Consider the following 25050-nt stretch of genomic DNA (forward strand, 5'->3'; position numbering starts at 1 on the left):
TTTGTATTTTATTGACCTCCGGTTGTGACAGTTTTGATCTTTTTATTTTAAACTCGGAAACTGTTTTTTCCCTGTTCCCTTCCCCCCTTCCCTTGGAAGAAACTTTTCTTTAGTTTTTTCTGAGTTAGCCAGCAGCTCCAGAACTTTCAAAAGTCTTCTTTACCGTTGTCACACATGTGCTTCTCGGCCTGCAGCCCTTCCAGAACTCTGTATTGACTAGAGACGGCTCCTTCGTTATCTCCTGGGTAATTAGCTGGTGCAGAACAACAGGTAAAGACTTTGTCCAGCCACTGAGATGCACTGGACTGGGAAGGGAGGGTCTGAATGGGTCGTTAAGGGAGGAAAACCCTCCGACACACACTGGGCCTCCAGGCCCAGCCTGGACACCCCTGTCCTAGAGCCTGGACCCGCCTGAAGGGTCAGACTGGGCCGTTAAGGGATGAAACGTCAATAAAAGGTGTCAAAGTTACCAGGTTAAAGTGAGTAGATTTACCAATGAATAGAAGAAAGAGTACTTTAGTGAGGGGTTCCTTTCATTAATGAGTTTCAGATATTAATGTGTTTATCTACCACACCTGCCATTTCCAACAAATATGTAAAATAGTCCTCCAGTTGGCAATAGAATCCTTTCATTTAATTAGAAAGCAAATCCAGTCAACACATGTAATGTAACATGCTCATTGTGGTACAAGCATTCCTGTGAAACATAAGTGGTTAATATTTAAATAGAACCTTAAGTACATTCAACACATTCAGAAGCTAATAATGCTTTGGGTATTTCCAGTCTTTCTTCGGCATTCTATTCTCATTTAACATACTCAAGTATGAATGCATAACTTGGTCAAAACGATTTTGAGAAGACTGTTTTTGGAGCGTGCAGGCGCTATGCATTGTGGGAATAAACATGCTCTGTGACGTACCCAGCCATAAGGAGACCTTTCGGCAGGAGTCGGACAGGGCCCGGAAAAAGCCGAAGCGTGTCGGCCATCTTGGTTTTTGAATGAGGTTGCGGCGAGTTCGAGAATTTTTTTTTACTCCCGCTAGTCAAGTGTGTCAAACACAACTTCCTACGAATCGCTTCCTGTCACTGCAGTTCCTGTGGAGGAGGGAAAAAAAAGGGGATGGTCGAGTTAGGAGTAAGACATGTAAGAAGGGAGAAAAAAACAAACAAAACAAAACAAAACTGTAACAAGCCTAGCGTTTATTATCCCGTCTCGCGTCTGCCTAGTTAAAAACAGACGTGTCCGTCGCTGCCGTTTTCCTTGTCCGAGCAGACAGACCCCCAGGCGGCCTCTCGGCAGTAGCGGCCCTGGGAGAGCCTCCCCGCTCGAGTGAGACCCCAGGCCGACCGAGCCCGCTGGGTGGGAGGCAGCGGCACAGAAACAGCCTCCGCCGGCAGCTTGCTTCTCTGCTGGTGTTGGCGGGGCGAAAGGCTGGCCGTGGCGGCGTTTGGATTTGTTTACACGGCTCTCTCCCCTCCCGGGAGGGGCGGCCGCCTGTTCTCTGCTCTGTAGAGGGTTTGCCCCGTCTTCAAATCTTTTTCTTTCTAAAAGCCGGAGCGACTTTTCTTTTTTTTTTCTTCTTCTTCTTCTTCGTCTTCTGGTCTTCATTTCGGAAGGAGGGGGGAAACTCGCCCTTCTCTCTCTCTCGGCTTGAATGTCTACCGGCCGCGATCTATGTCTGAAAGCTGCTGCCGCCCGTCTGCTGAGCGGCTTCTGCGGGAAATGGTAAGACTCTCGGCATGTTTCTCTCCGTTTACTCCCCTTTTCACTGTGCAATTTTGCTGTTTCTCTCCCCCCCGCCTGCCTTAATAATTACAATTCGTTTCAAACATCCGTGGGGGGGGGGGGGGGGGCAGGTAGATTAAACCGGGCCACAGGAACCCCCATTGTAAATAGGGCACCCCAGTGTCCGTCTAGTCGCGGGGTGTACTCGTTTGAAATAAGGCTGCGCTTCGTTATAATCTTGATATCAGAATTTCGGGGAGATAGTTTACTCGAGGAGGGGTTACAGGGGGTCCCTCTGTGTTTGTTTGTTTTTTTTTTGGGGGTGGGGGTGCGACAGACATGGAATTGAGGTTCGACTTCTGTTTCTCTCTAGGACCTGAACCACACACACACACACACACACAGACACACACACACACACACGCCCACCCCACACACACAGATATCAATTGACCTGTGCATGTGTTTCTGAAAATAATATTGCCTGAATCCTTAGATTTGAGGTCTGGGCTGTGTGCAGTTAGATCAGCCAGTTTGTAATGGAGCCAAAGGGGCTGGGGTCTGGCGAGAGTTTCGCCTGGCCGACACGTCTGTGACACCTCAAGTCATCCTCGAGCCAGCCCCCTCGCAGTGTGTATGTGGTGTGTGTCCGTCGGTTGTGTCCAATAGTGTTGCTATTGACATTTTGACACGTTGTTCTATAATAAGTGATAGAAAGCCTGTAGTTGAACAGGCTCCAGAATCTCCGTTTCGTTTTCGGTACAGTGCTGTTTGCTCTCTTGTCCGGGCGGCACATGAGGATGATGTGAGTGGGGAAAAAATGTGCATTCTTTTTTTTCTCTAAAATCAACCTTGTGCAAATATCTAAAAATGCCTGGTGTGTTCTTGCCGTTGACGTCGACTCGCCAAGCACTGGGGTTGTGGTATAGCCCAGCAGCAAACAATTTGACCTTCCAGGTTTTCACCATTTTGCCGCAGGTGGAAGGGTGCTTAGTTTTTGCCAGGCCTCTTTAAAGGGGGTTTTCATATTTCGGGGGTTAGAAAGAATCGGCACTGATGAGCGCATTTCAAACCACAATGAAAGTAAAATTTACACGCTAACTTGTTAAACCTCCAATTTAGATGGCAAAATAAACACACTTTCCAGGACTGCGCAGCGCCATGTTCTGCCATTCAGAACGAGGCAACAAAACGTCTGTTGAGGTTAAGATTATAAACAAGCAGGCTTGTGAAAACCTCTCTCTTAATCCGATAGAAATATTGCTCTCGACCTCGAGACGGTTTTGCCGACAAATACTACTCGCTTGGTAACTGCCTGCGTTGGAACGTTTCTGTGGCATAATGCCTGATGCATAACCTGTATTTATTTGCTTCTACGTGTATGCCATCCGTCATCACAGTGACTAGTGAGCAGGAAGGGCCGCCACATGTCCCAATTCGTGGGAACTCGAACGCGAGTCTGCGACAACGTGGCGACTTACAGCACTTTCACCAAATTGACGATTTGGGGCTTGATTCGAAATGCATCATTTTTGTCTGTAGCGTCGGTGAATTTATTTTGTTTACCGAGATTTGATAAGCGGTCTGGGCAGCTGGGCCTGCAGTTCCCCCCGTAACGCTGGCTTGCCTTCCCGGCAGGTAAACTTCCCCATGAGCTCATGGAGAAGGAGGCCTTCGAAGGATGGCTGGAGTCCGTCTCTGCCTCCTTTCTCACGCTGAGCGACCCGCAGAAGAACCAGTCGCTGGACCACCTGATCGGCCTGAGTGGGGCCACCCAGCTGCGGCACCTCTCCACCCGCCTGGAGACCCTGCTCAAGAGGGACTTCCTGCGGCTGCTGCCCCTCGAGCTCTCCTTCTACCTGCTGCGATGGCTGGACCCCTCGACGCTGCTCACCTGCTGCCTGGTGTGCAAGCAGTGGAACAAGGTGATCAGTACCTGCACCGAGGTGTGGCAGGCCGCGTGCCGGGACCTGGGCTGGCAGATCGACGACTCCCTGCAGGACGCGGCGCACTGGAAGGGGGTCTACCTGAAGGCCAAGCTGAGGATGAAGCAGCTGAAGGAGCAGGAGGCGTTTGAGACCTCCTCCCTGATCGGGCACAGCGCCAGGGTGTATGCCCTCTACTACAAGGACGGGCTGCTCTGCACAGGTTCGCACGCGTTCTGTTGGTTTTTTTTTTCAAATCTTTTAAGCTTATTGTTCTGCAAGGAAGCTCGTGCTGTAATCCCTTGAGCCTTTTAATTAAAAAGAAATCGGTGTCCCCATTCGGGCGTATTCACCCGTTAAGACGAGTGGGAGAGCAGGCGGAGTCTGGGGGTGGTGGGCGAACGTGCACACAGCTCTCGGGAGCTCAGGCCCGGCGACGATCACTGGCAGTTAGGTTCTCTGCCGTCCGAAAAGTACTTTCTGGCATGTCTGACGGTTTTTGGCTTAAACACCAAGAACGTTAATAATCCGCTGAGAAGGGAAGCAAAAATTAGTGTTGTGTGGCTCTAATATTGGAAGATAATCATAATTCAGCATATTGGAATAGGGATCCTCCATTTATCCGTGGGAATAGTCATTTACTCTTGCTCATTGCTCTCTTACATCTCAGGTCTCTGTATACCGTTTTAATCGTTACGAAATGTTTTATCGTTATCTCTGTTGTGGGAGGTTTGGGGCTCCACGCAGATGCAGAAGTAAGAACTTGTGGTGGAAGAAATGGGGTTAAAACAGGTCAGTCTGCCACAAGCCATCGACTTGTCAGGGGAAAACGTTCCGCTGTGGGACTGAGACTGCTCCTCCGTGTTCTAAGAAACGACCAGGGTAAACTTTCAGAAAGCGAAAACGTTCACAAGGATTTGAACTGGGGCAGCTGCTGGGGAGTCTGCTGGGGCAGCTTCTGCCTCCGAGAATGAGGTTAACGACAAAAGAAAGGTCACAAATGACAGGAGGACGTCCTGGCTCATTAAGTAGCTAATTGGTCATTAGTAGCTAATGGATCCAGTGATCCTATCCAACCGGTTCTTGAAAGAAGCCAGGATATCGGTTTTGACAGTGGGGCTGGGCGACTTCTTACAAATTCCATTTTTTTTGTAAGGAAGTATCTCCCGTTCTTAGTTTTAAACTAAGAACTAAACTAACTTTCCCATTAGTTCACACTTGTGTTCGCTGGCTTGATCCTTGAGGAGTCCACAGGGTCCGAGTGCATCAGTTCCTTCGAGGATGGTGCAGTACTTGACTCGGACGTCCTCGTCGTTTCTCGGGCTCCGGTCAGGGGAGGGAAGGGAGTGTCCTGCCGGACTCCTTTGGAATGATAGTGGCAACACAAACTGTGCGCAGTGTTTTTCCCACGGGCTCACAAGTGTGTGTGTGTGTGCGATTTGAATACGTGTGACGTTCCTCGACGGTGTGCCAGAAGGCGCACGAGCCTCCCACTGATGTTGCTTCCTCCTGCGGGCCAGGGTCCGACGACCTGTCTGCCAAGCTGTGGGACGTGTGCACGGGCCAGTGTATCTACGGCATCCAGACGCACACCTGCGCGGCGGTGAAGTTTGACGAGCAGAAGCTGGTGACGGGCTCCTTCGACAACACGATAGCCTGCTGGGAGTGGAGCTCAGGTGCCAAAATCCAGCATTTCCGGGGTCACACGGGTGCAGGTAGATTGGATACGCATCTTCCCTTTTCTTTGGAGTGCTGTGGTTCGGGGATGGGGGGGGGGGGGTTGGATTGAGAACTCCCTTTGCAGAGCATTTCGAGCCGTTGCAGGGTTTACTGGCGGGAGGGCTCTTGGGCAGCCCCGGAGCTCGGAGGTGTAGGTAGTTTCCTGGGGTATAAAGACACGCTGTGGAGAGGCAATGGGGAAGGCAACAGGGGTGCAGCAGGAGCCGGTTCCCCTGCTTACCGAGGAAGACGCACTGTGACAGAGCAGGGAAGTGAGCCTGCGTTGGTGTGGGCGGAGAACCCTGGTCCAGATGTTGCTGTAGTCATGTCACTGGGATTCCCCAGGCTGTCGCACTGCCCGGGTAGAGCTGGCGGCCTCTTCTGGCCAGCAGACTGCGGCCGCGGGCTAGCCCCGGAGCTCGCGAGGTGTCAAGTGACAGGCGGGCGTGTCCGGTCCTCTCCCGGGCAGGTGTGCGAGTCTCCGCCGGTGACAGCGGTCTCATCCGCATGTCCGAGGTACCGCGTGTGCGTCCGAGATGGGCCGCGGTGACGGCGGCGCCCCCTGGTGTGTGCCGTCACTCTCCACAAGAACCCGTTCCCTGCAGTCGCTTTGTAACTGTCCCAGGATTCATCGCGGCGTGACCAGGCCAGTGGAGCGCAGTGAAACAGTTGCATGATTGTAGCTAATCATCAGTGAATAACAGGGACTGTGCAAAGTGTTGTACTAGCTTCGGTAAATGGAAAACAATGCAAATTTACTGTGTTTGGGCAAAAAGTGTATTGATGGATGCAGTCTGAAACAGCAGCTACAGTACATTCTGTTACTACTCCCGTTGTGCAAGAGCCTGCAGGCGGTCAAGCCTGAAATGAACAGCTGAGTAAGAAACAACTAACAGATGGCTGAAAAATTGAAATGGAGAAAGCTTTTGAACTAATTTCAGTTCTTTCCTGCAGTTAGGCTTGATTCAGGTTACTAAGAGCTGTTAATCTGTCTCGGCTTTGCTGCAGGGTTTCTGCTCTGTACCTGCAGTCCTTCAAGCGCTGTGGATGGTTTCTGTGCGTCAGCCCCTTGCATTTAGCTGAAGGGGTCCTGCTACAGTGAAGCCCCCACGCTGCCATGTGTTCTCATTAGAAGCGGGATGTTAAAGGCTGGCTCCTCCTCCAGCTCAGTTTTTTCAGTCTGTGGCAGAAGTGTTCCTAATTATCTGACCTCCCCAGAGGCCTGAAGTGGAGCAGGTACTTCTCTGCTCCCTGCAGAGCTTTAAACACTGTCTTTTTCCTCCTCCTTCTCCCCCCCCCCCCCCCCCCCCCGCCAGTGTTTAGTATAGACTACAACGACGAACTGGACACTTTAGTTAGCGGCTCTGCGGACTTCACCGTGAAGGTCTGGGCCTTGTCGGCCGGGACGTGTCTCAACACCCTCACTGGGCACACCGAGTGGGTGACCAAGGTGAGTGGAGGGAGAGGGGCCTGCGCTAAGTTCCTTTCCAAAGGGTTAGTAGTTCATTTATAAGAGGACAGGAAGGAAGCAGAGTGCAAAGGATTAGCAGAAATACCAATTTAACCTTGACCTGGCTCAATGTTTGCATTTCTTCCTCCTGTGATTCGAGTTTATGAGCATCATGCGAGTCAGTTTAAAAAGTGCAGATGTCAGTGCTGTAATACTGTATAACATTATAGCTATGGCTATATGGCTTGAGCCCCTTGGAGCTCTTCAGTTTAATTTTTGGGAAATCGCCTTGATTGGATGAATGTACTGTATGTGTACTCTGGGTGTTCAGTATTTGTATAAGAATAAATGACTTTTGGAAGCAGTAAGCTGGAGCCCACATAGTGTTAAATGTCCACCTGTATTTGTTTGATTCAGCATGTCAAAACCTTGTTTTTTGCCCTAATATAGGTGATTTTACAGAAGAGTCAAGTGGAATCTCTGATGCACAGTCCTGGGGATTATATTTTATTAAGTGCCGATAAGTACGAGATCAAGGTAACTTCTTTTGCAACTTAATTTTTATTGTGTTTCTCCATCATTCTGTGCGCAAGCCCACCCACGGCAACGACAAGTTACAGATGTTTCTCAGACATTCTTGTGTACAAATGCTTGTGGACACCACACCGAAAATATTTGTATGTACTGTATACACTTGTGCTATAGATCCGAAAATGTCCCCATTCTGTCCAGTTGCAGTACATTATAATGACAACAAAAAACATACACATACGTTTACAATATTCACGTGAGCTTAGTGTCATTGCTGTAACCTGGGGAGTCTTCATTTCAAGCTGTATATTTTATATTTCTGTTAACCTTGGGAAGTCCGGTTTCGTGCCTTTGGTTGACTTGTTTCATCACGCTCTCATTACACGAATTCGCCCCATGGTCCCGCTGTCTGGTCTCATCTCATCGTCTGGGCATCGTTTTAATGTCCACTAATTTTTGCTTACTCTTCCGGCCCAGCTACAGATGCACGGTTGAGGCTTTTTAGACTCAAAACCTTCTTCTTCAGAAGAGCCTTTACTGACCTGGCTCTGTTCTTCACCCCTCTGCTCCTGCTGTATTCACACCCCATCTACCGGCTCCTCTCATGGTGCATTTTCATCATGCGTATCTTGCATATTTTTTATTGTTGTTGTCATTCTGTATAGTGCTTTGAGAAGCCCCCTTTAAAGGTGCTATATGAAATAAAGATGATGATAATAATAATTGCTTACACTTATATAGCGCTTTTCTGGACACTCAAAGCTCTTTAGAGGTAATGGGGATCCCCTCCACCACCACCAGTGTGCAGCCCCACCTGGATGATGCGCCAGTCCGCTCCCCACACACCAGCTCTCAGTGGGCAGGAGAGCAGAGTGATGGAGCCAGTTCAGAGATGGGAATTATTAGGAGGCCATGATTGGGAAGGGCCCACAATGGGGAAATTTGGCCAGGACGCCGGGGTTATACGCCTAGTTTTTTCGAGAAACGCCCTGGGATTTTTAATGACCACAGAGAGTCAGGACCTCGGTTTTTTACGTCTCATCCAAAGGACGCCACCCTTTTATGGTATAGTGTCCCCGTCACTATACTGGGGCATTAGGACCCACACAGACCGCAGGATGAGCGCCCCCTGCTGGCCCCACTAACACCCCTTCCAGCAGCAGCCTGAGTTTTTCCCAGGAGTCTCCCATCCAGGTACTGACCAGGCTCACGCCTGCTGAGCTCCAGTGGGGCTGCCCGCTATGAGTTGCAGAGTGACATGGCTGCTGGCCATGATGATTATTGTTATTATTAAACTGCTGTTGGAGCGCAGTCAGGCGGTAAGTGACACCGCCTCCTCTTCTCTTCCCACGCTCAGATCTGGCCGATCGGGAGGGAGATCAACTGCAAGTGTCTGAGGACCCTGTCGGTGTCGGAGAACCGCAGTGTGTGTCTGCAGCCCCGGCTGCAGTTTGACGGCAGGTACATCGTGTGCAGCTCGGACCTGGGGCTGTACCAGTGGGACTTCGCCAGCTACCAGCTTCTCAGGTAGCGTTTCCGCACTGGCTCGCGCTCAGCGTTCCCAGTTGTGTGTGTTTTTCCCCCTTTTTGTCTCAGGCAAGTCGCTTTATTTGCTGTAGGGCCCCAGAGCCCTTCACAGCTTGGCAGGTTGACGGTATTGTACAGCAACAGTGTACCATGTGGGCACAGAGGTGATGAACACACAAACTCCCAGCAGGAGGAGATAAACCTTTAGGGGCTCCCAGGCCCCAAATCCCGCCCCTCCCCCCACCTCCAGGCATTGGGTTTGTTTGTGCTGGATTGATGATAAAGATTGCAACTTTTGTTGTGCAGAAAATACTATCATTACATTCTTGTGTGTTTTTTAAAACCGTGTGTGAATGTGCAAAAACATCGGGCAGTCATTTCATAAGGGCAGCGTTTGAATGTTGATTATTTGTGTAATATTACAAATGAGGTCATCTGTGGTTAAATCGTCCGATTGCGTTCATTATTGTGTCATGACGAGAAGCTGCAGAAATTCTGCCTGATCCGCGCGTCTCGTCTGGCACAGGTGCAAGACCGAGCAGGACGACAGCATTCTTGGAATTCTGCCTTCCCAGGTCGTACCGCCTGCGATCCGGTTGGAGAGGAACGCGGAGGCTGAGCTCAGCAGAAGTCCCTGCTGGATCCAGCTCTGGGGAGCGAGGAGCCAGCCGGATCAGGAAGGGCTGAACACTGTGTTTCACCACCTAATCACCCTCCCTCTCGCCCTCTGTGCTGCAGGGTTATCAAGACGCAGGACTCGGCCAACCTGTCTTTACTGAGCTTCGGGGAAGTCTTCGCCCTTTTCTTCGACAACCATCACTTGTACATTATGGACCTGAGGACTGAGGCCATAACGGGGCGCTGGCCCCTGCCTGCCTACAGGAAGTCCAAGAGGGGCTCCAGCTTCCTTCCCGGGGTGACGGCGTGGCTCAACGGCCTGGATGGCAAGAACGACTCGGGCCTGGTGTTTGCCACCAGCATGCCGGACCATAGCATTCATCTGGTTCTGTGGAAGGAGAACGGCTAGGCCCGCAGAACCCTCCTGGGCTCCCCTGACGGCCCCCCTCCCCCCCGGGACACGACGTAACTGGTGCTGCTTCTTTTAAACCCCATGACCACGACGTCAGATATTGCATGAACCAAAGTTTTGCACCTGAAAAAAAAAATCATCCAGCGCTCACACACGCACACACGCACACACGCACACACGCACACACGCACACACGCACACACGCACACTCGCGCGCAGTTTCCTCTCTCACTCCCCAGCAAACTCTGTGGGACTCGCTTTTGAAAGGGACGAAGCGAATACGAGCCAGTCGGCGCGCCCGGATTGCCCGCGCGACGCATGCGTCCTGCTGCTGGGAGCCGCTGTCGTTCTGCTCCTCCCAGCGAGGGGCTGAGGCTGGTTTCCCTGTCTGGAAATTGAGCCGTGTCGCTTCTGCCACCTTCTTCCCTTGTGCGCCTGCAGACGACCCGGACCATGCGTTCGCAGCCTTGTCACTTCCATCTTGCTGCACAGCTGTGTCTTAATTGATCCTTAATTATTCAGAACCTAACGACCTGATTATAATTCTGAAGATCATGTATGTAGTTAAGCTTCAGATGGAAGTGCCAGGATTGTGCTGTGTCCTTGGCTTGCTGGACAGACTGACTTGAAAAATAAAAGCCTGGAGTGTAGGCTGAGCCCCTATAGTCCAGACGTTGCCTACGGGAGAGTAAGCAATGTTGTGTGATGGTGTCATACCGTTGTGCAGAGTCCCCTGGGACTGGGGGGCTGGTGGTCCAGGGAGTCCCGTGCTCGCCCTGCGATCTGTCCAGCGGGCTTTCTGATGATGTCATCAGTGGGAGCCCCGTCAGTCTGCTCTTCACTGCTGGTCGGCTACATGCGCGGTGGGGGGTTGGCTCAGTGGCGAATGTTTCAAGTGAGCGAAGACCATTGGTGGCTGGCAGAGGGAAGGGGTGAGATGTTTCTGTAAATGGGAACGAAAACGGGGGCAAGTCTCAGACAATCTGAACTACGGCAGAGGGCGGCTTGCAGCTCCTGAGCAAATGTCCCCTAGCTCTCCCGCTCTCGTCAGTGTGTCCCTGTCTCAGCTGGCAGTGGCCAGATGTCTCATAGCTCTGTCAGACAGGCTGCACCGTCTCAAGTCTTCCTGCAGTGCGCCAGACTCTGACAACCTCCTCCTCTTGGATCAGCAGGTACCCCCGCAGCCTCATGCTAGTAGTATGGACATGCTGTCTGTCTGTCTGCTTGTGTGTATATATTTACACCCTGTGGAGATTTCTCACGCTAAGGATATTTACTGGGCAAAGACCAAGTTAAGCACTAAGCATTGCGATTTGTTCTTTACCAGGCATTCTCCGACTAATTCACGTTTTCGCAGTCTAGTCGTTTTGAGGACTTTCAATGATTGTTTTGTTAACACAAGCAGTTACATACCGAACTTCGTTGATGCCTCATTTGTCCACACCTCTGGTGTGTCTCACTTTTAGTTCTCTTTGCATGAGTGACCAGTTATCTTTTAAAGGGACGAAACCCCAAATTGAAAAGGATCTCTTTGGAGAATTAATAAACTCCATTGATCTTGGAGGTTTTTTTGGGTTGTAATCGGTGTCTTTCCAATTTGTCATTGGATGCCAATATAGAAAAGCTCACTACCTGTCCTCCTCAAGCAAAGGTTTTGAATATGTTTTATACTGTTGATATGCTAAATTGAAGTGATTTTAAGTAGATCACCTGAAACATACGTACAGTATTTTGTTTTAGCCCCTAAACCTAGATTACCTAATCTTGTGCCTTGTTCCATCTGTTGTGGATTTTAAAAATTCCCCAGAATCTTAGGGAAGTGAAACAATGATTGTGCCGTATTCTATTCGGTGTAGGGATGGGTCTGTAGGTAAGAAGGTGCTCTGTAGCGAGGTGAGAACTGTTAACCGGAACATTACCCTGTGAAGGAGGAGTGATACAGAGCGGAATGTAGATTTAATACATTGTACAATTACCCTACCTTCACTCATAAGACACCAGACATGTTCTAAAGACCCAGACAAGCTATGAACTTTAGCAACTTCAGCTTTAACTTAAAGATTTTGTTCAACTTGCAAGAAATATCTTGGTTCCCTATTAAGTTCAGGAATATCCCAATAGAAAGACCATCCTGTCTTTTACTAAAAGACTTAAAACTTCTTAAAGATTTAAATTAGTCTTCTGGTAATTAACTTTATTTAAACATCAGCTGGTTCTGTTATGTCTTATACTTCATCAAGTGACATCTTAATATTTTCAGCATGTCTAAACTCGCACAAGCTCGTTTTATTCAGCTTTTGCCTTTTTTGTGTTCCTCTGTAAAGACTGAGGGGATATCAGAAATTCCCAATCTGGGTCCTGGTTTCTATTTCAGCTAAGCTTAATTGAAGTCATAATTGAGCTAATAAGTAACTTAATTGGAACATTTTCAGGTTTTTTTTGGTTTCTACTGAGCAGTTTGGAGTTTTCTGCTACTTATGAAATGCAGTAGTTAAGGGGGGGGGGGGTCTAAGTATGTTTAAGAAGTGGTTAAGGGTTTAATATGTAACTGAGCGGGGCTGGAGCAGGGGTGTTGTCAGCCAGGATCAGGGAACTCCTCTTTTTCTTCAGGAGGAAGATTTCTCCCCAAGTCCTTCTGGTTCAGCCGTTTCGCAGGGGGCCTGTCCAGGTAAGAGCAGACGGAACAGCAGTCGAGTAGGAGGTAGGAGCGACAGTCACGGGTTTCTCGGTCATCTCCTCACGTGTCCCGGGACTGTAAGACTTTCAAGCGAGGGGTAGAGGCGTCCGGTTGCCAAATCAGGCTGCTGCCTTTTTCTTTAAATACCACAAGCATTGGAAGTATGACCATGTTTCTTTATTAATATAATGGCGTCCTTGGCTTTCCTCCGTCCTGGCGAAAACGCGTGCGCATCCAAGCTGGTCGTATCCCTGTCACCGAATGCTGTGAATGATAAGTGCATTTCTGCTGGCGTTGCAAAACTTTAACTGTTTACTGAATGTCTTTATTTTTACACTCTATTTCAATGTATATATTAAAAATGCTTGGAGAACCTCAGCGAGTTTGTGGGTGCTGCTTCGATGTATCGGCTGGGCTCGTCGGCTTTGTGTGTGGTGCTGGAAACGGCTGCAGGCGGTCAGGCTGGCCAGTGCACTTGCACCAGTTCACTATGGTACGGGCTGATGTTTTTTCTTGTGCACCAGGAGCTCCCGCGCCCACCGACCGCACAAACGACGAAACTCTCCTCATTCGTTAGTGCTACTTTTGTGCAGTTGAAAGTAACTTCGCAGCTGCTTCCGTTCCCGAGATATAGCGCCTTGTTTTTCGGGTGACCGCGTGACCCCGTCTGCCGAGATCAAGCGCTCGGTTACCGGTGCGAGAGGTGCAGTTCTGACAGAGTTTCTGTCTGCCCGTGGGGGTGGGGGTGGGGGTGGGGCGGTTGATTTTGCTTTTAATACCAGTATCTTCTGTGCGTTTGTGTGCACAGGAAAATTATAATTGTCACCAATATCATACCCTAATCCGAAGGGTTGCGGATGTGGCCGAGCATGAGCGAGCAAGTGCGTGTTGTTACGAAGAGGCTTTAACGAGCACGTCCTAATATTTCGTAGTTCAGGTGGGCGGCTGCGTCAGCACGCGTAGGCTGCAAAGGAACAAGTAATAGGTTTATTCCATGCTGAAAAGAGAAGAAAGAAAACACAACGTTTCAGCTGTGGAGCCTTCTTCAGGTGCGAGAAAGACAAGGCAGTAAACACTTTTGCTTTTACTGCCTTGTCATTCTCCCACCTGAAGATAATAAACCTATTGTTTCTTTGCGGCCTACGCGTGCTGACACCCTACTTGATATAGGTATTACATGACAGCTGTGCTATTGCGTGATCACACAGTACGCTATCTCGTAATTACGAGATGAGGGTGAGGACTTTTTTTTTTTAACTGGTGGCAGCAATGCTTAAACCAGGCGCGACTTGAAGTTATCTTTCTTAGCACGTTGGACAAAGTTTCCCGGGACTCGAGGTGCAAAGGTGAGTAGATCCCGGGCGAGGGGGAGGGACACATCGCCTCTTTCTGGATTGTTAATGCGCACACTATCGGCGCCAACTTACCAGTGAGCCTTGGCGCATCTTCATGAACCGATTTCGAGTGTTTTCACCATTTCTCATTTCATCTGATCTAATCCCACGTTCATTTTGAACAGGGTGGGGGTTTCTAAAACCTCTGCCTACAGACGTTTCTATGCGCGTCGACCGACTCCAGCTGTTCGGCACTCTCTGGGTTCACGCTGTCCGCGTTCCGCTTAAGGAAGAGTTCGCTTCGTGCTGTAGCTTGCAAAATATGGCAACGGATACAGCGCCGTGTTTCCGCAGAGAACAATGCTGCTGCTGTTTTTATAAAGTGATACAATGATATAAAAATAGCCCAGACTGCGGTTTTGTTGACTCCAGGCGGGAAAACGGAAATTTATGATGGCATGGCTGTAAAGACAATAATCGAGAGGACCTGGCACCCAGTCCTGGATCGCGCCAGTTCCCCACGAATCAAACCACAGCCGCACAGCGATACGACCTGCTGACGGAGACCCAGGCGGTGATCTGACTCCCGCAGCCGGAGCACGATCCTCTCCAGAGAGGAGTTCACTTCTCACTACTGTCCGTGTCCGGGGTGAGAAGGGTTTGAACTCTTCTCGCTGTTTTAAGAAACAACGTAATTCCGTTCCGACCTGTTCTGTCTGGTTCCGGGTTTTTATCCACCAAATCTTTAGAATTTAAATTGTGCAACTACTATTATTATTAGACAACATATCGATGAGTTTTTTTTTAGTTTATATCTCGTCTTGATAATGAACATCAAATAACACTGTTCAACTAGTTTTAACATTCTGTACTAAATTCAAATTTTCAGAGGAAACAAAAACGTTGGCGAAACCGTATATTCGTTCGGCGGTGACGGCTCTAGCCCGGTCTGATCACAAAGTGGTCTGAGCTCTTCAATCGGTTTTAATTATGAAAATGTTAGGGGCTGCCTTTTTGCTATCGCGTTTAGTAAGTCACCCCAGGTCTCTCAATTGATGAGCAGAACGGAAGAGCCGCAGAGGCCCCGGTCAAGCCAGTGCGATCAGGCAAAGTTTCCCGTCAACTTCTGTAACTCTCGTCCTCATGGCTGAGGGCTGACAGTTGTCATCCAACACAGACTGGGGTCGGAGAAGCTGTCGGTGTGTCGGGCTGGTACTCTAGGCTTCTTACACAAGAACAGGGGAAATATCACACGAGCAGCGCCGTTCAGCTCCTTTCCGCGTTCGCTAGGTATCTGTTCTTTCATCTCGGGATGATCAGTCTGACTACAGGAAGAGCCCTCGCCCGGGGGCCTGAGGAGAGGAAGAAGCGCACTTCTCCGCTCGTCACTCCGCGGCTCCCGGTCCAGAAGGACGGGTTCCCCACGGGCAGCCCCAGGGCACCTGTGCTGGACACGGGTCTGGCGGGAGAGCGGTCTCGCACAGTGCGGACTAATACTAAAAACAGAAACTAGGTGGAATAAAGGTGTGGACGCTCGAGTGGATCAGGTAGGATGGTCGTCTTCGCTGTTACGCCCAGTCGGGGAAGGTCTGTATTTCTTATATCTTTTATGTTAATAGTTGGGCATTTTCGATTTGTTTCGGTTTACTGCACGGCTAGCCGTGCCTGCTGTTGAGGGCTTCGATCAAGTGAAATCGGACGCAATATTTATTCCGTTTATTTTTTATCATTCCATGCTTTAGTGTCCGTGCCGTATAGATACGATTTCTCGGAGGGCGCTGTCTGCTTTGTATAAACATCGCTGTTCTGGAATAATGCAAAGTAAATGGGTTATGAATTGTACGTGTTCGCGCTCTACTGTATTTGCCATGGTTTGACTCGGCATTTTGTGCGACGTTTAAAAAAACATTTTGAATTTAAAGTCTAAGCTTTGTGTTCCAGCACGCTCTTTTCGGGTTAACATTTCCTCATTCTTCATTTTTCATTGCTTTAACGCCTTCCACTGAACTGAACGAGGCATAAAACACTGCAGTAGCTATCCAGGAAAGACACAGTACATCGCCTTTTCCCCGACAGGACAATCCAGTCCGGCTTGTTGAAAGAGTGTAGATTCCGCCTTCACTTGTTCATTACAAAAATACTGTTGCTAATCAGATGCCAGGGTCCCAACAAGGAAACCTCGTCGAAATGATCACGCTCGATTCCGGCCAGTTTACTCTGCTTCACTGTGAGGGCGCTGCTGTTTCATTACATCTGCACTCGCGTCGGCACCCGCCGCTCACACACAACGAGTTCTTCAACACAGCGATGAATCCTCTGTCATCAGGACAAAACTCATCACACTGCAGCGTAGACAGGATTAGCCCTGGATTTGTTAATTAACTGAATTGTTAATTGCACTAGGTGGCTTGACTGGAGCCTCCGCAAGTGTTCTTCTCTGATGGTGACCTGGAGATCTTGAGTCACTTATGACTCTCAGCAGTTAAAAGGCAGCCCTCCAGCATGCCTAGGAATTTAAAACTAATTCCAAGTTTAAAGGTTGGATTAGCTCTATCATTAGGTCAGCAAAGGGTAAATATAGACTCCATTGTAGGGCTCTCTGACGACTAGGCTCAATACGCTACAATTTCCATCACTAAAAACAACTTTTTTTAAAATCATTTCTCAAAATAACACAAATGCAAATGATCTCCATTATCCTCTTACCACAATCATTTTTTTTTTTTACAACAGAAACACTATTTCGTAAGAAACAAAGCGTAAATGCCGACAACAACACTTCAGACAGAAACTGCACGACGGGGGTATTATAAATATTTTGACCAGCAAAGTCAAAACGCAACACTCCTAACCGTACATCACAACAAACAGGACAACCTAATCTTTTCAGCAGTGTTTCGTATCCAGATACAAAAGCATAAAGAAAAGAGTTTCCGAAGGTACAGTATATGTAGCGTTTCAATTGAGAGAAGGTCCGGAGTCCATCGGTAATGGATTCTCCAGCAAAATGCCATCACAGAAGCAAAAATTCATCAAAAGACATGAGGTCCTTACCTTTGAAAAAGTGACGTTTTTAGAGTAAAACTTTCCTATGTAAATCCACGCGGAATATATAGTAAACCAAAAAAAAAATACACGTAGCTGCCAAACGACCCCGTAAATTTCAAAACCGGCCGGGCTACCAGTAAAGCTGATGTAATAGGAAGAAACACCTGTCATTCATCGAATTCTGACTATTCAGAGACGTCTTAGGGAGGGCTTTTGCAAAGAGAGCTGTCCTTGTATTGCCAGTCTTTTTTAGTTTGTATTCTATGAAGAAATTGAAGATCGATCACATACTGTAGCCTCTCGTCAATCTGTCATAAATACACACCAGTAGTGTTAGAAAATGTGCAAAAACGGTTTTTTTTTCCCCTCCGAAAACATTATATGTGGGCTCTCTAGCACAGCCAGACGTCAATACAACAGGAAAACACAATGAAGAAATTAGACTTTGGACTGATTTCTGTTATTTATTTCACCTCTCCAGGAAGGAGGAGAAAATCATTCCAGGACCAGCCATCAGAAAAATCCATGCCAATTTTTTATTGTTTGTTGTTTCACTGCCAATTTGTTATGCAAATTGTCATCCTAGGTGTTCCACAACTTGAGATGTTGCCTTTTGAACAAGGACAATAAAATGTGTTTGCTGTTCTTTCCTGTTTTTGATATTTATCTCTAGTGTGTGTACTGAGTAAGACATACTTAAAGTATGAAGGTTCAGAAGGGATCTCCAAGGTGTTCTCTTTAATTCAAGACCCTAACCATGTCTGTGCTGTTTATGCTTTCCAAGATAATTCAAAATATTAAAGAGTAGAGCCATTCCAGGAGGTCACTGACCTGGAAGAATCTAGAATAAATGCTTTTAACAATTTATCTCCTAAAGGTTAAGCTGCATAGTCTTTGCCTGTCAGCAGGAAACGCATAGCAAGTGCTGTCCGTTCACGATTTCACATAACGTCTATGCGAAACTTGTCACATCCTGTTTTGTGAATGCTGACTTCTGGCAAAGTGTCATACAGTATAAGGAGGTCTTTTCCATTAGACCAGCATGAGAACGGAAAGAACTGAGTCGACAGTTAGCAAGTCATATGATGTATGTGCTGATACTTTGTTTGTTACACTGTATAAAAAGACTAACTTTATAACCGTTCAGGGAGACTGGCTTTGGTAAGCTACTCTCCCGTTTGCAAGTGTAATAAACAGCTCTTCTTTCACCAACACCCAGACTCTGATATTTTAATGTTTCATCAAGCTTGACCTCCATTTTGGGGGCGGGGGTGAAAGTACTGGCAAAGACAAAGCCCTTGGATAAATATAGACAAAGGCTGGAGTATCCTGCGATGGATGGGCAGCCCATCCAGGCTGTACCCCACCTTGCGCCTGTTGCTTGCTGGGATAGGCCCCTGCTCCCCCATGACCCTGAATTGAATGAAGCAGCTAGGTGATGGGTGGAGAGTTGGAGATCACCAACACTTGGCTTTCTTCTTCATCAAATTCATTCCAAGTTGTCTAATTCTGTATTTTCTGTCCTTCCTGCGATATTTTTTTACTATTGCTTTGTCAGATTGTCCTTTTTTTCCTTCTCCTAGGATGTGGAATGGAAACCTATCAGATGCCTCCATGATGAGGACAACAGAGGGCAGAGAAAATTGACCTGAACATCAACAAGATGTTTTTTTCCAGGACTAAGTATCTCTACCTGCTGGTAATTTCTTGCAGTGGTGTCTGGTTTCTTTACACAGGTAACTTTCATTCCCAAAAGAGACCTAACCCACCAAAGCCAAGAGACCAGCTCTGGAATGCCGGCAACTCTTCTGTGACAAGTGTCAGCATGTCTGGCATCAGTCTTGCGAAACAAGCCATAGTTCGTGTGGAAAATGCCAAAGCATTTGTGATTTCAGCATACCTCGATGACAGGTTTTCACCTGGCATGGTGCGTATTATAGGGATTGTATACCGGGCTGGGTATCCAAATTTCTACTGCCACTTCAGCGACACCAAGCGGATATTCACCATCAAGGCAAAGGTGCTCGTTCACAACGAACACTTTAACTTCCCCTATGGCACAGCCGACTTCCTGTGCAAGACCCCCGCTGGGGCAGGGGACTTCCCATTCGTCCACGTCGGCGTCAGCCCGCAGATGGACCCACCCGGCTCGTTCCTGAAAATCCGCAACGCCGTCAAAAACATCTCCGCAGGTTTCCCGTCCAAGTTCTCCGTGTGCATTTCCACGATGTTTGGGAATTACAGCAACGTGCTGCAGGTTGTGCAGGCCGTGGAGATGTACAGGATTCTCGGGGCTCACAGAGTGATTTTCTACAAGAGCAGCTGCAGTGCCCTGATGCAGAGGGTGCTGGACTACTACATGGCCCTGGGAGTGGTGGAGGTCATTCCCTGGAACATCCACTTGCACCTCAAAGCCTCTGCTGGGTGGCAACCCCATGTGCACCCAGGGGACGTGCACTACTATGGCCAGGTCACTGCGTTGAATGACTGCATCTACGACAATATGTATTCCAGCCACTACGTGGTCCTGAACGACATCGATGAAGTCATTGTTCCCAACTTGCACCAGGACTGGGGCGAGATGATGAGGTTCCTTTCCAGGAGGCACCTGGGAGTGAACGCTTTCCTCTTCGAAAATGCCGTCTTTCCCTACAGTGTGTTCGGGGACGACGGGACCTTCGACCTGGAGCGTTGGGCGTCCATCCCTGGGGTCAACATCCTGAGGCACGTGCACCGCGAGCCCGAGAGGTTCTTGACCTTCAATCCCAGGAAGCTGATCGTGAACCCGCGGGCCATGATCTGGACCTCAGTGCACAACGTTCCGTGGCTCAGTGGGGACTGGCTGAAAGTGTCTGGTACCGTAGCCAGGATGCATCACTACAGAACCCCAGAACAACCACACCTGCGCAAGGAGGACCTGATCAGAGACACCACCCTGTGGAGATACAAAGCTTCCCTCACCAGGAACGTAGACCATGTTTTACAGGAGGTACTCGGGAAGAAATAAGAGGGGACAGGATAAATCCTGCTTGTATACAATACTAAAAATCTGGAACACTGCATCACCAGTGGGGTCTTTAAGATGCAGTATAGGCCAAAGTGTTTGAAAATAGTTAAACTTCATGAAATGAAATAAGAAAGACCCAGTGAATGGGATGCATTGGTTCAGTAATTTTACGAAAAATAATATATAATAAAAAAAGCTAAGTTAATGAAAGAATTCTAACTTTCTAGAGGAGCTCAAAGGCTGCATTGGTGAGAGACTCGGAGTCTTGGAAAAACCATTTCCTGGTTTTCAGAACACCATGGCCGTCCGTCGTGGTTTCACAGTTGAGAGACGGAAGTTGCCCAGAAATTGCTTTTCTTTTTAGAACTTCCGGTTGTCACCTTTTGACTTACAGTGTGGCGGAGAGCTACTTAGTGTTTTCAGTGACTGAACAGTTTTTTTACAGAAGTGTCACTTCCCAGAAAGTGTCACGCATTTTTTTCTGGACCGCTACAAGACTTTGTACTGATTGACATTTTGTGTTTAGTCAGTCTGAATCGGATACAAAAATGTTTTTAATTCGCGTTACTAACCTGAGTGCTCCTATGCAGAGAAAAGTCAACGTGTAACACCTTTCCAGTCTGTTATTTTTATACACGATTGTGCAAAATGATTCACAATTTGCCACTTTTCACAGCTGCAGTGGATGTGGAGGCATCTTTCTAGTGCTGTAGTACCATTTGGAACGGTGTTGTAGAAGGTTTGGTTCAATTTTGTCTTAAAAAATCAGCACAATTCTTACACTGATGGGCAAATAGGAAAAGATAAAGGTTTATTGTAACTTTGTAACTTCATCACAATTTGTCAGGTTGGTGGATTTAAACAGCATTTATAGTTGTTTTACAGTACATGATTTCATTCCTAATATTGAGTTATTAAATTACATATTATTCATTGTTTTATAGTGTCTTGTTGCTTGTACTGAACTCTGTTTTTTTCATTTTAATGTTTTTTATTCATTAATGATTGATTTATTATTGTGTAATAGATCTTTCATTGGGACTTTAATAATTATATTTTCAATGTTGCTTATAGAATGGTGCTAGAAAGTTTGTGAACCCTTTAGAATTTTCTGAATTTCTGCATAAATTCCACTCGGTCAGTTTTGCTAGAGGTTGTGTGATCTGGTATTTTAAATTGGTGTCAAAATTATTTTTATTTTTTGCATTAAAACAACACACTCCCACACATGTACACTTAGTTCAGTACAGTTGTCTTGTAATATATAAAAAATATTAGCAAGCAAAAGTAGGCCAGCTTTTTTGATCACTTTAAGCTGTAGCACCTGAAGAGAAGAAGTTGGTGAATTGGTCCAATTAAGACATTAATGAATCGATTTAGGTAATTAAAAGCAGAGTTTGAAAGAAAACATTAAGTTATGGGGACCAATAGAACCAGACCTGAACCACACTGGATCTGTTGCTTCAAGAGCAGGGCTTTTTACTTCACATTTGCAAATTGTTGCTCCACTATTATTTGCATAATGCAAACCGTAGATACAGGAAATGAGATAACACTTGGTTAAAAGGCTCTTTGCCTCAGTTATCCTGTTTCTTGGTAAGCTGGAGGCTCCTGGGAGGTTGGTTGCTCCTGTCTGGGGCGGAACTGCATTTGCTGATCTATGATAAGACCCACTGCGGCAGGCCAGGGCTCGCAGTCATCAGCTCCCACGGCAACGAGCGGGATTCCCTCATGGGGTTCTGTTCAGCCCATTGCCAGCGGCTGGCACCCCTCACCATCAGCCCCCAGTTAATCTCACAATCAGGGTTATTTCAACACGACTTTCGTTCAGCGCTCTGACATTGAGTCTGTTTACCAGCTCTCGGCGCCTCTGACCTCTGTCTGATCAGCCTGTCCTGTATTCCTCGACCTTGTCTTCGGATCTTCCGTTCAGCCTGACCTTGTCTTCTGATTATCCGTTACTGTACTCAGCTTGGATTTTTACTACGGGTCTGTTGAATCCTCTAAATTAACGCACTGCACTTGCAGTGCCAGACCCCTATGCTAGGTGCACTGTTGCAGCCCCTGCGCATACCACTGTCCCTGCTGCGCATCCTGAGCTCTGCCTGTTCTTTGTGCTGCCTGCCCTGCCTGCTTCATCTTCGACTTGACACCTCACCCCGGCTCTCACACATGGATTACTCATGGTTTTTAGCATTACTGGCCGTAATTATTTAAATATCATACTTTTTGTACCCTATGTGAAACTCCATAGCCCTCTCATTGCTCCCTTATCTCACTAGGATGGGATGTAAAACAAAAATATGATATGATTGGCCAGTTTTAGTTTTCATTAGTGACTATAGTCACTCATTGTAACCTGGTATTTTCAATTGGTTTTGGAATCAGTATTGCCTTATCACAGGTAAGCTTTGGGACTCAGAAAGGGTGGGTTTTTGTTCTAGCCTCTGCTGCAGACCCCTGCCCTGAGTGAGGTCTTCACCCCAGTTGCCCCTGCTCCAGCTGTGTAAATGCAGACCAGCATTGCTGGGGGGTGTGTCACCTGTCTCCTCTCCAGGGGGAGAGGGAGGCACGTGCTCTCTAGTCCACTTCACACTACAGAGAGCTAGATGAGCCCTGGCCCATTGAGCCACTGTGGTTCTCGTATGAATTGTACCTTTTACTTACAGTATATTTGCATGTACCTACAGTAGATATATGTACTGTATGTATGGAGCCTCCTGTTTTTTACCTTAATCCAACATGCAGCCCCCCCCCCCCCACTTATTTTATTAAAATCTTTAATATTTAAGAACACAGGAAAATATATCAAAGTTATCGGATGTGTTTTTGTATGTGGACATGATAAACTCTTTTTAGATTTGTGATTTTCTAAAAACACTGCATTCCAAATCAACAACTCATAATTCTGCAACAGTAGCTCAGGTGGGCGGCTGCGTCAGCATGCGCAGGCTGCAAAGGAACAAGTAATAGGTTTATTCCCTGCTGAAAAAAAGAAGAAAGAAAACGCAACGTTTTGGCCGTGGAGCCTTCTTCAGGTGTGAGTATAATTTTAATTCTCACACCTGAAGAAGGCTCCACAGCCGAAACCTTGTTTTCTTTCTTCTTTTTTTAACAGTCATTATCTCTAGATCAACCTCCAAAGACACTTCTTCCATTGAAGCTACTGTCTATAATTGTCTTGCAGATACTTCTGACGCGACTGTAGGTTGAACCCTCTAAGGTAGAACTGTATTTTGAGCGGAGAGGGGGGAATTTTTGGAATTGTAATACATGCTGACCAATTATGAGCTCACTTTTCCAGCCCAGCAAATAAATAGCAGATAAATCCAGACCCACTATTTTTCATTGACTATGTCAGGGTGGTCTAACCATGTTCCTGGAAGGCCAGTCAAGGGTGGCTGGTATTTCACAGCCACCAGTATACTGTTGCTCTTTCTCTTGGACGAAAATGTGCGAACTACTGACCCACTCCGGTGACAGGAGGACTCTGTAAACCAGAGGTTGTGCTGCATTCCTTACATTCAGGAGCCCGTGTGACTTTGCTCAAGAGTTGGAGGGTCCCGACCAAATCCCAAAACAGGTTTGCCAGGTTTAATACATATCTTGTTCAGCAACTATTGCCATTCCCCTTTAAGGAATGTGTCAACTAAAACATAAGATGGGTAGCGCTAATTCCCGATTCCTAAACTTCTAATGTGTATGGACAGACCGGTCCCAGCCCACTAGGTGAGCTCATTATAGACCCGTCTGTACAGGACTTTGCTCCCACTTCCCCTACTCTTAATCTACACTCCACATCTTTTTCCCCACTCTGGTACAGATCACAGGGCCTCCAAACACCGTTAACACACTAGAACACCTTTCCTTTTCTTTCTCATCACACTCTCTTACTTTATTTTTGTGTCTCTTTCATTCTCGCAGCCATCGCAGAGGGACGTACTCACCTCTGCTGAGGCTGGTCTCTGTCCTCGCAGTGGAGACACGCCAGACTTCATTCAGGAACTGCAAAGTCAGTCACTCCAGCTCTTCTTCCAGAGCTGGGAGACCTTCTAGCTGGCTCTCTTGCTCCCCTAGTGTCTTCACTCCATACTTCCTGGACAGTCAGCCTGAGGCAAACGGAGGAGAGAGAACGATTAGGGAACTGTGATCATATTATGGTGTGCTTTGAAGTGTATTTAGAAACTGGTCAGCTTGATTCCAAAGCAAGTGTTTATCCCAAAAGGTTCAAGAAATCAGTTAGGACAGATATAATGGAAAGAAAATACTTCATAGAATTAACAGGATACATTCAAAAATACAAAAGAGAGATTAGAAAGGCTGAGAGAAATTGAAAGGAATATTCCATTGGAGGCTAAAATAAATTAGAATATTTTTTTCGGTACCATCAAGATGAAGTACAACACAGTATATCCTGGACAAAAAATGTTAAATGTCTAGACAATGAAAGGGAAATATCTGATCTACTAAATGAGTTTTTACTCAGGTATTCACTGAGGAAGAAGACAACATCATGCTGCAGTCTGCCGATACACAAAGTTTGTATTGAAGCCATTGGCACAGCTCCACTGACAGTCACTCAAGACAGGGATAGTACCCAGGGACTAGAGAATTGTTTATATAGGACCATCTGTAAAAAGGATGAGAATGGGACCACATAACTGAAACACTTTTCTGGGTAGAGAATTGTTTTTTAAATAGAAAAACCGAGTGTACAGGTAAAGGGTGAATACTCAGATTGTGAGGGTGTAATTAGTGGAGTACCACAGGAAGCTGTACTCGGATCACTGCTCAATGTCCTAAATTCTAGAAGAGTTTGTGAACTAGTGAATTCTGCAGATTATAACAGATTAGGAGGATTAGTTGGAAATGATGTTCAAATTAGAATACATGACTAGGCGAATGAATGGCAGAACATGCTCTATGTACTGTAGACACGTGAAAGGTAATGTTACAGCAGCTCTGCTGCCGAATGCACACACGCACTCTGTCCCTAGTCACCTCAGTCACACACCATGCACGCACACACACTGTGTTGTTTTTCGTCTTTGCACCCCAGTAGCCCTGTGGCTGGC

General features: G+C 47.3%; 2 protein-coding genes and 1 long non-coding RNA gene across 7 annotated transcripts; 2 read left to right on the top strand and 1 right to left on the bottom strand.

Annotated features, from left to right (window-relative positions):
- The first annotated feature begins 1058 nt into the window (after positions 1-1058).
- Positions 1059-10593, top strand: fbxw2 (F-box and WD repeat domain containing 2). Of its 3 annotated transcripts, none has more exons than XM_088940456.1 (7): positions 1059-1727; positions 3366-3875; positions 5173-5367; positions 6688-6821; positions 7272-7358; positions 8710-8879; positions 9406-10593. In XM_088940456.1, exons 2-7 carry the CDS (start codon positions 3386-3388, stop codon positions 9656-9658), a joined length of 1329 nt encoding a protein of 442 aa, XP_088796582.1. In that variant the 5' UTR covers positions 1059-1727; positions 3366-3385; the 3' UTR covers positions 9659-10593. The 3 variants fall into 3 exon arrangements, with proteins under 3 accessions (XP_088796582.1, XP_088796581.1, XP_088796583.1); XM_088940455.1 differs by having other exon boundaries at positions 9618-10593; XM_088940457.1 differs by lacking the exon at positions 5173-5367 and having other exon boundaries at positions 9618-10593.
- Positions 7364-24034, bottom strand: LOC148816264 (uncharacterized). Its single transcript, XR_016094747.1, has 2 exons — positions 23923-24034; positions 7364-10852 (listed from the first exon to the last, which is right to left on the bottom strand). It is a non-coding gene; the product is annotated as an uncharacterized LOC148816264 (long non-coding RNA).
- Positions 13595-21125, top strand: LOC148816265 (uncharacterized). 3 transcript variants are annotated; one of them, XM_088940458.1, is made up of 2 exons: positions 13595-13932; positions 18552-21125. In XM_088940458.1, exon 2 carries the CDS (start codon positions 18632-18634, stop codon positions 19973-19975), a length of 1344 nt encoding a protein of 447 aa, XP_088796584.1. In that variant the 5' UTR covers positions 13595-13932; positions 18552-18631; the 3' UTR covers positions 19976-21125. The 3 variants fall into 3 exon arrangements, with proteins under 3 accessions (XP_088796584.1, XP_088796586.1, XP_088796587.1); XM_088940460.1 differs by lacking the exon at positions 13595-13932 and adding an exon at positions 13989-15467; XM_088940461.1 differs by lacking the exon at positions 13595-13932 and adding an exon at positions 14262-15507.
- Positions 24035-25050: the final 1016 nt, after the last annotated feature.

The sequence above is a fragment of the Atractosteus spatula genome, chromosome 23, assembly GCF_055471065.1.
Source record: "Atractosteus spatula isolate fAtrSpa1 chromosome 23, fAtrSpa1.hap1, whole genome shotgun sequence".
In the NCBI taxonomy this organism is placed as follows: Eukaryota; Metazoa; Chordata; class Actinopteri; order Semionotiformes; family Lepisosteidae; genus Atractosteus; species Atractosteus spatula.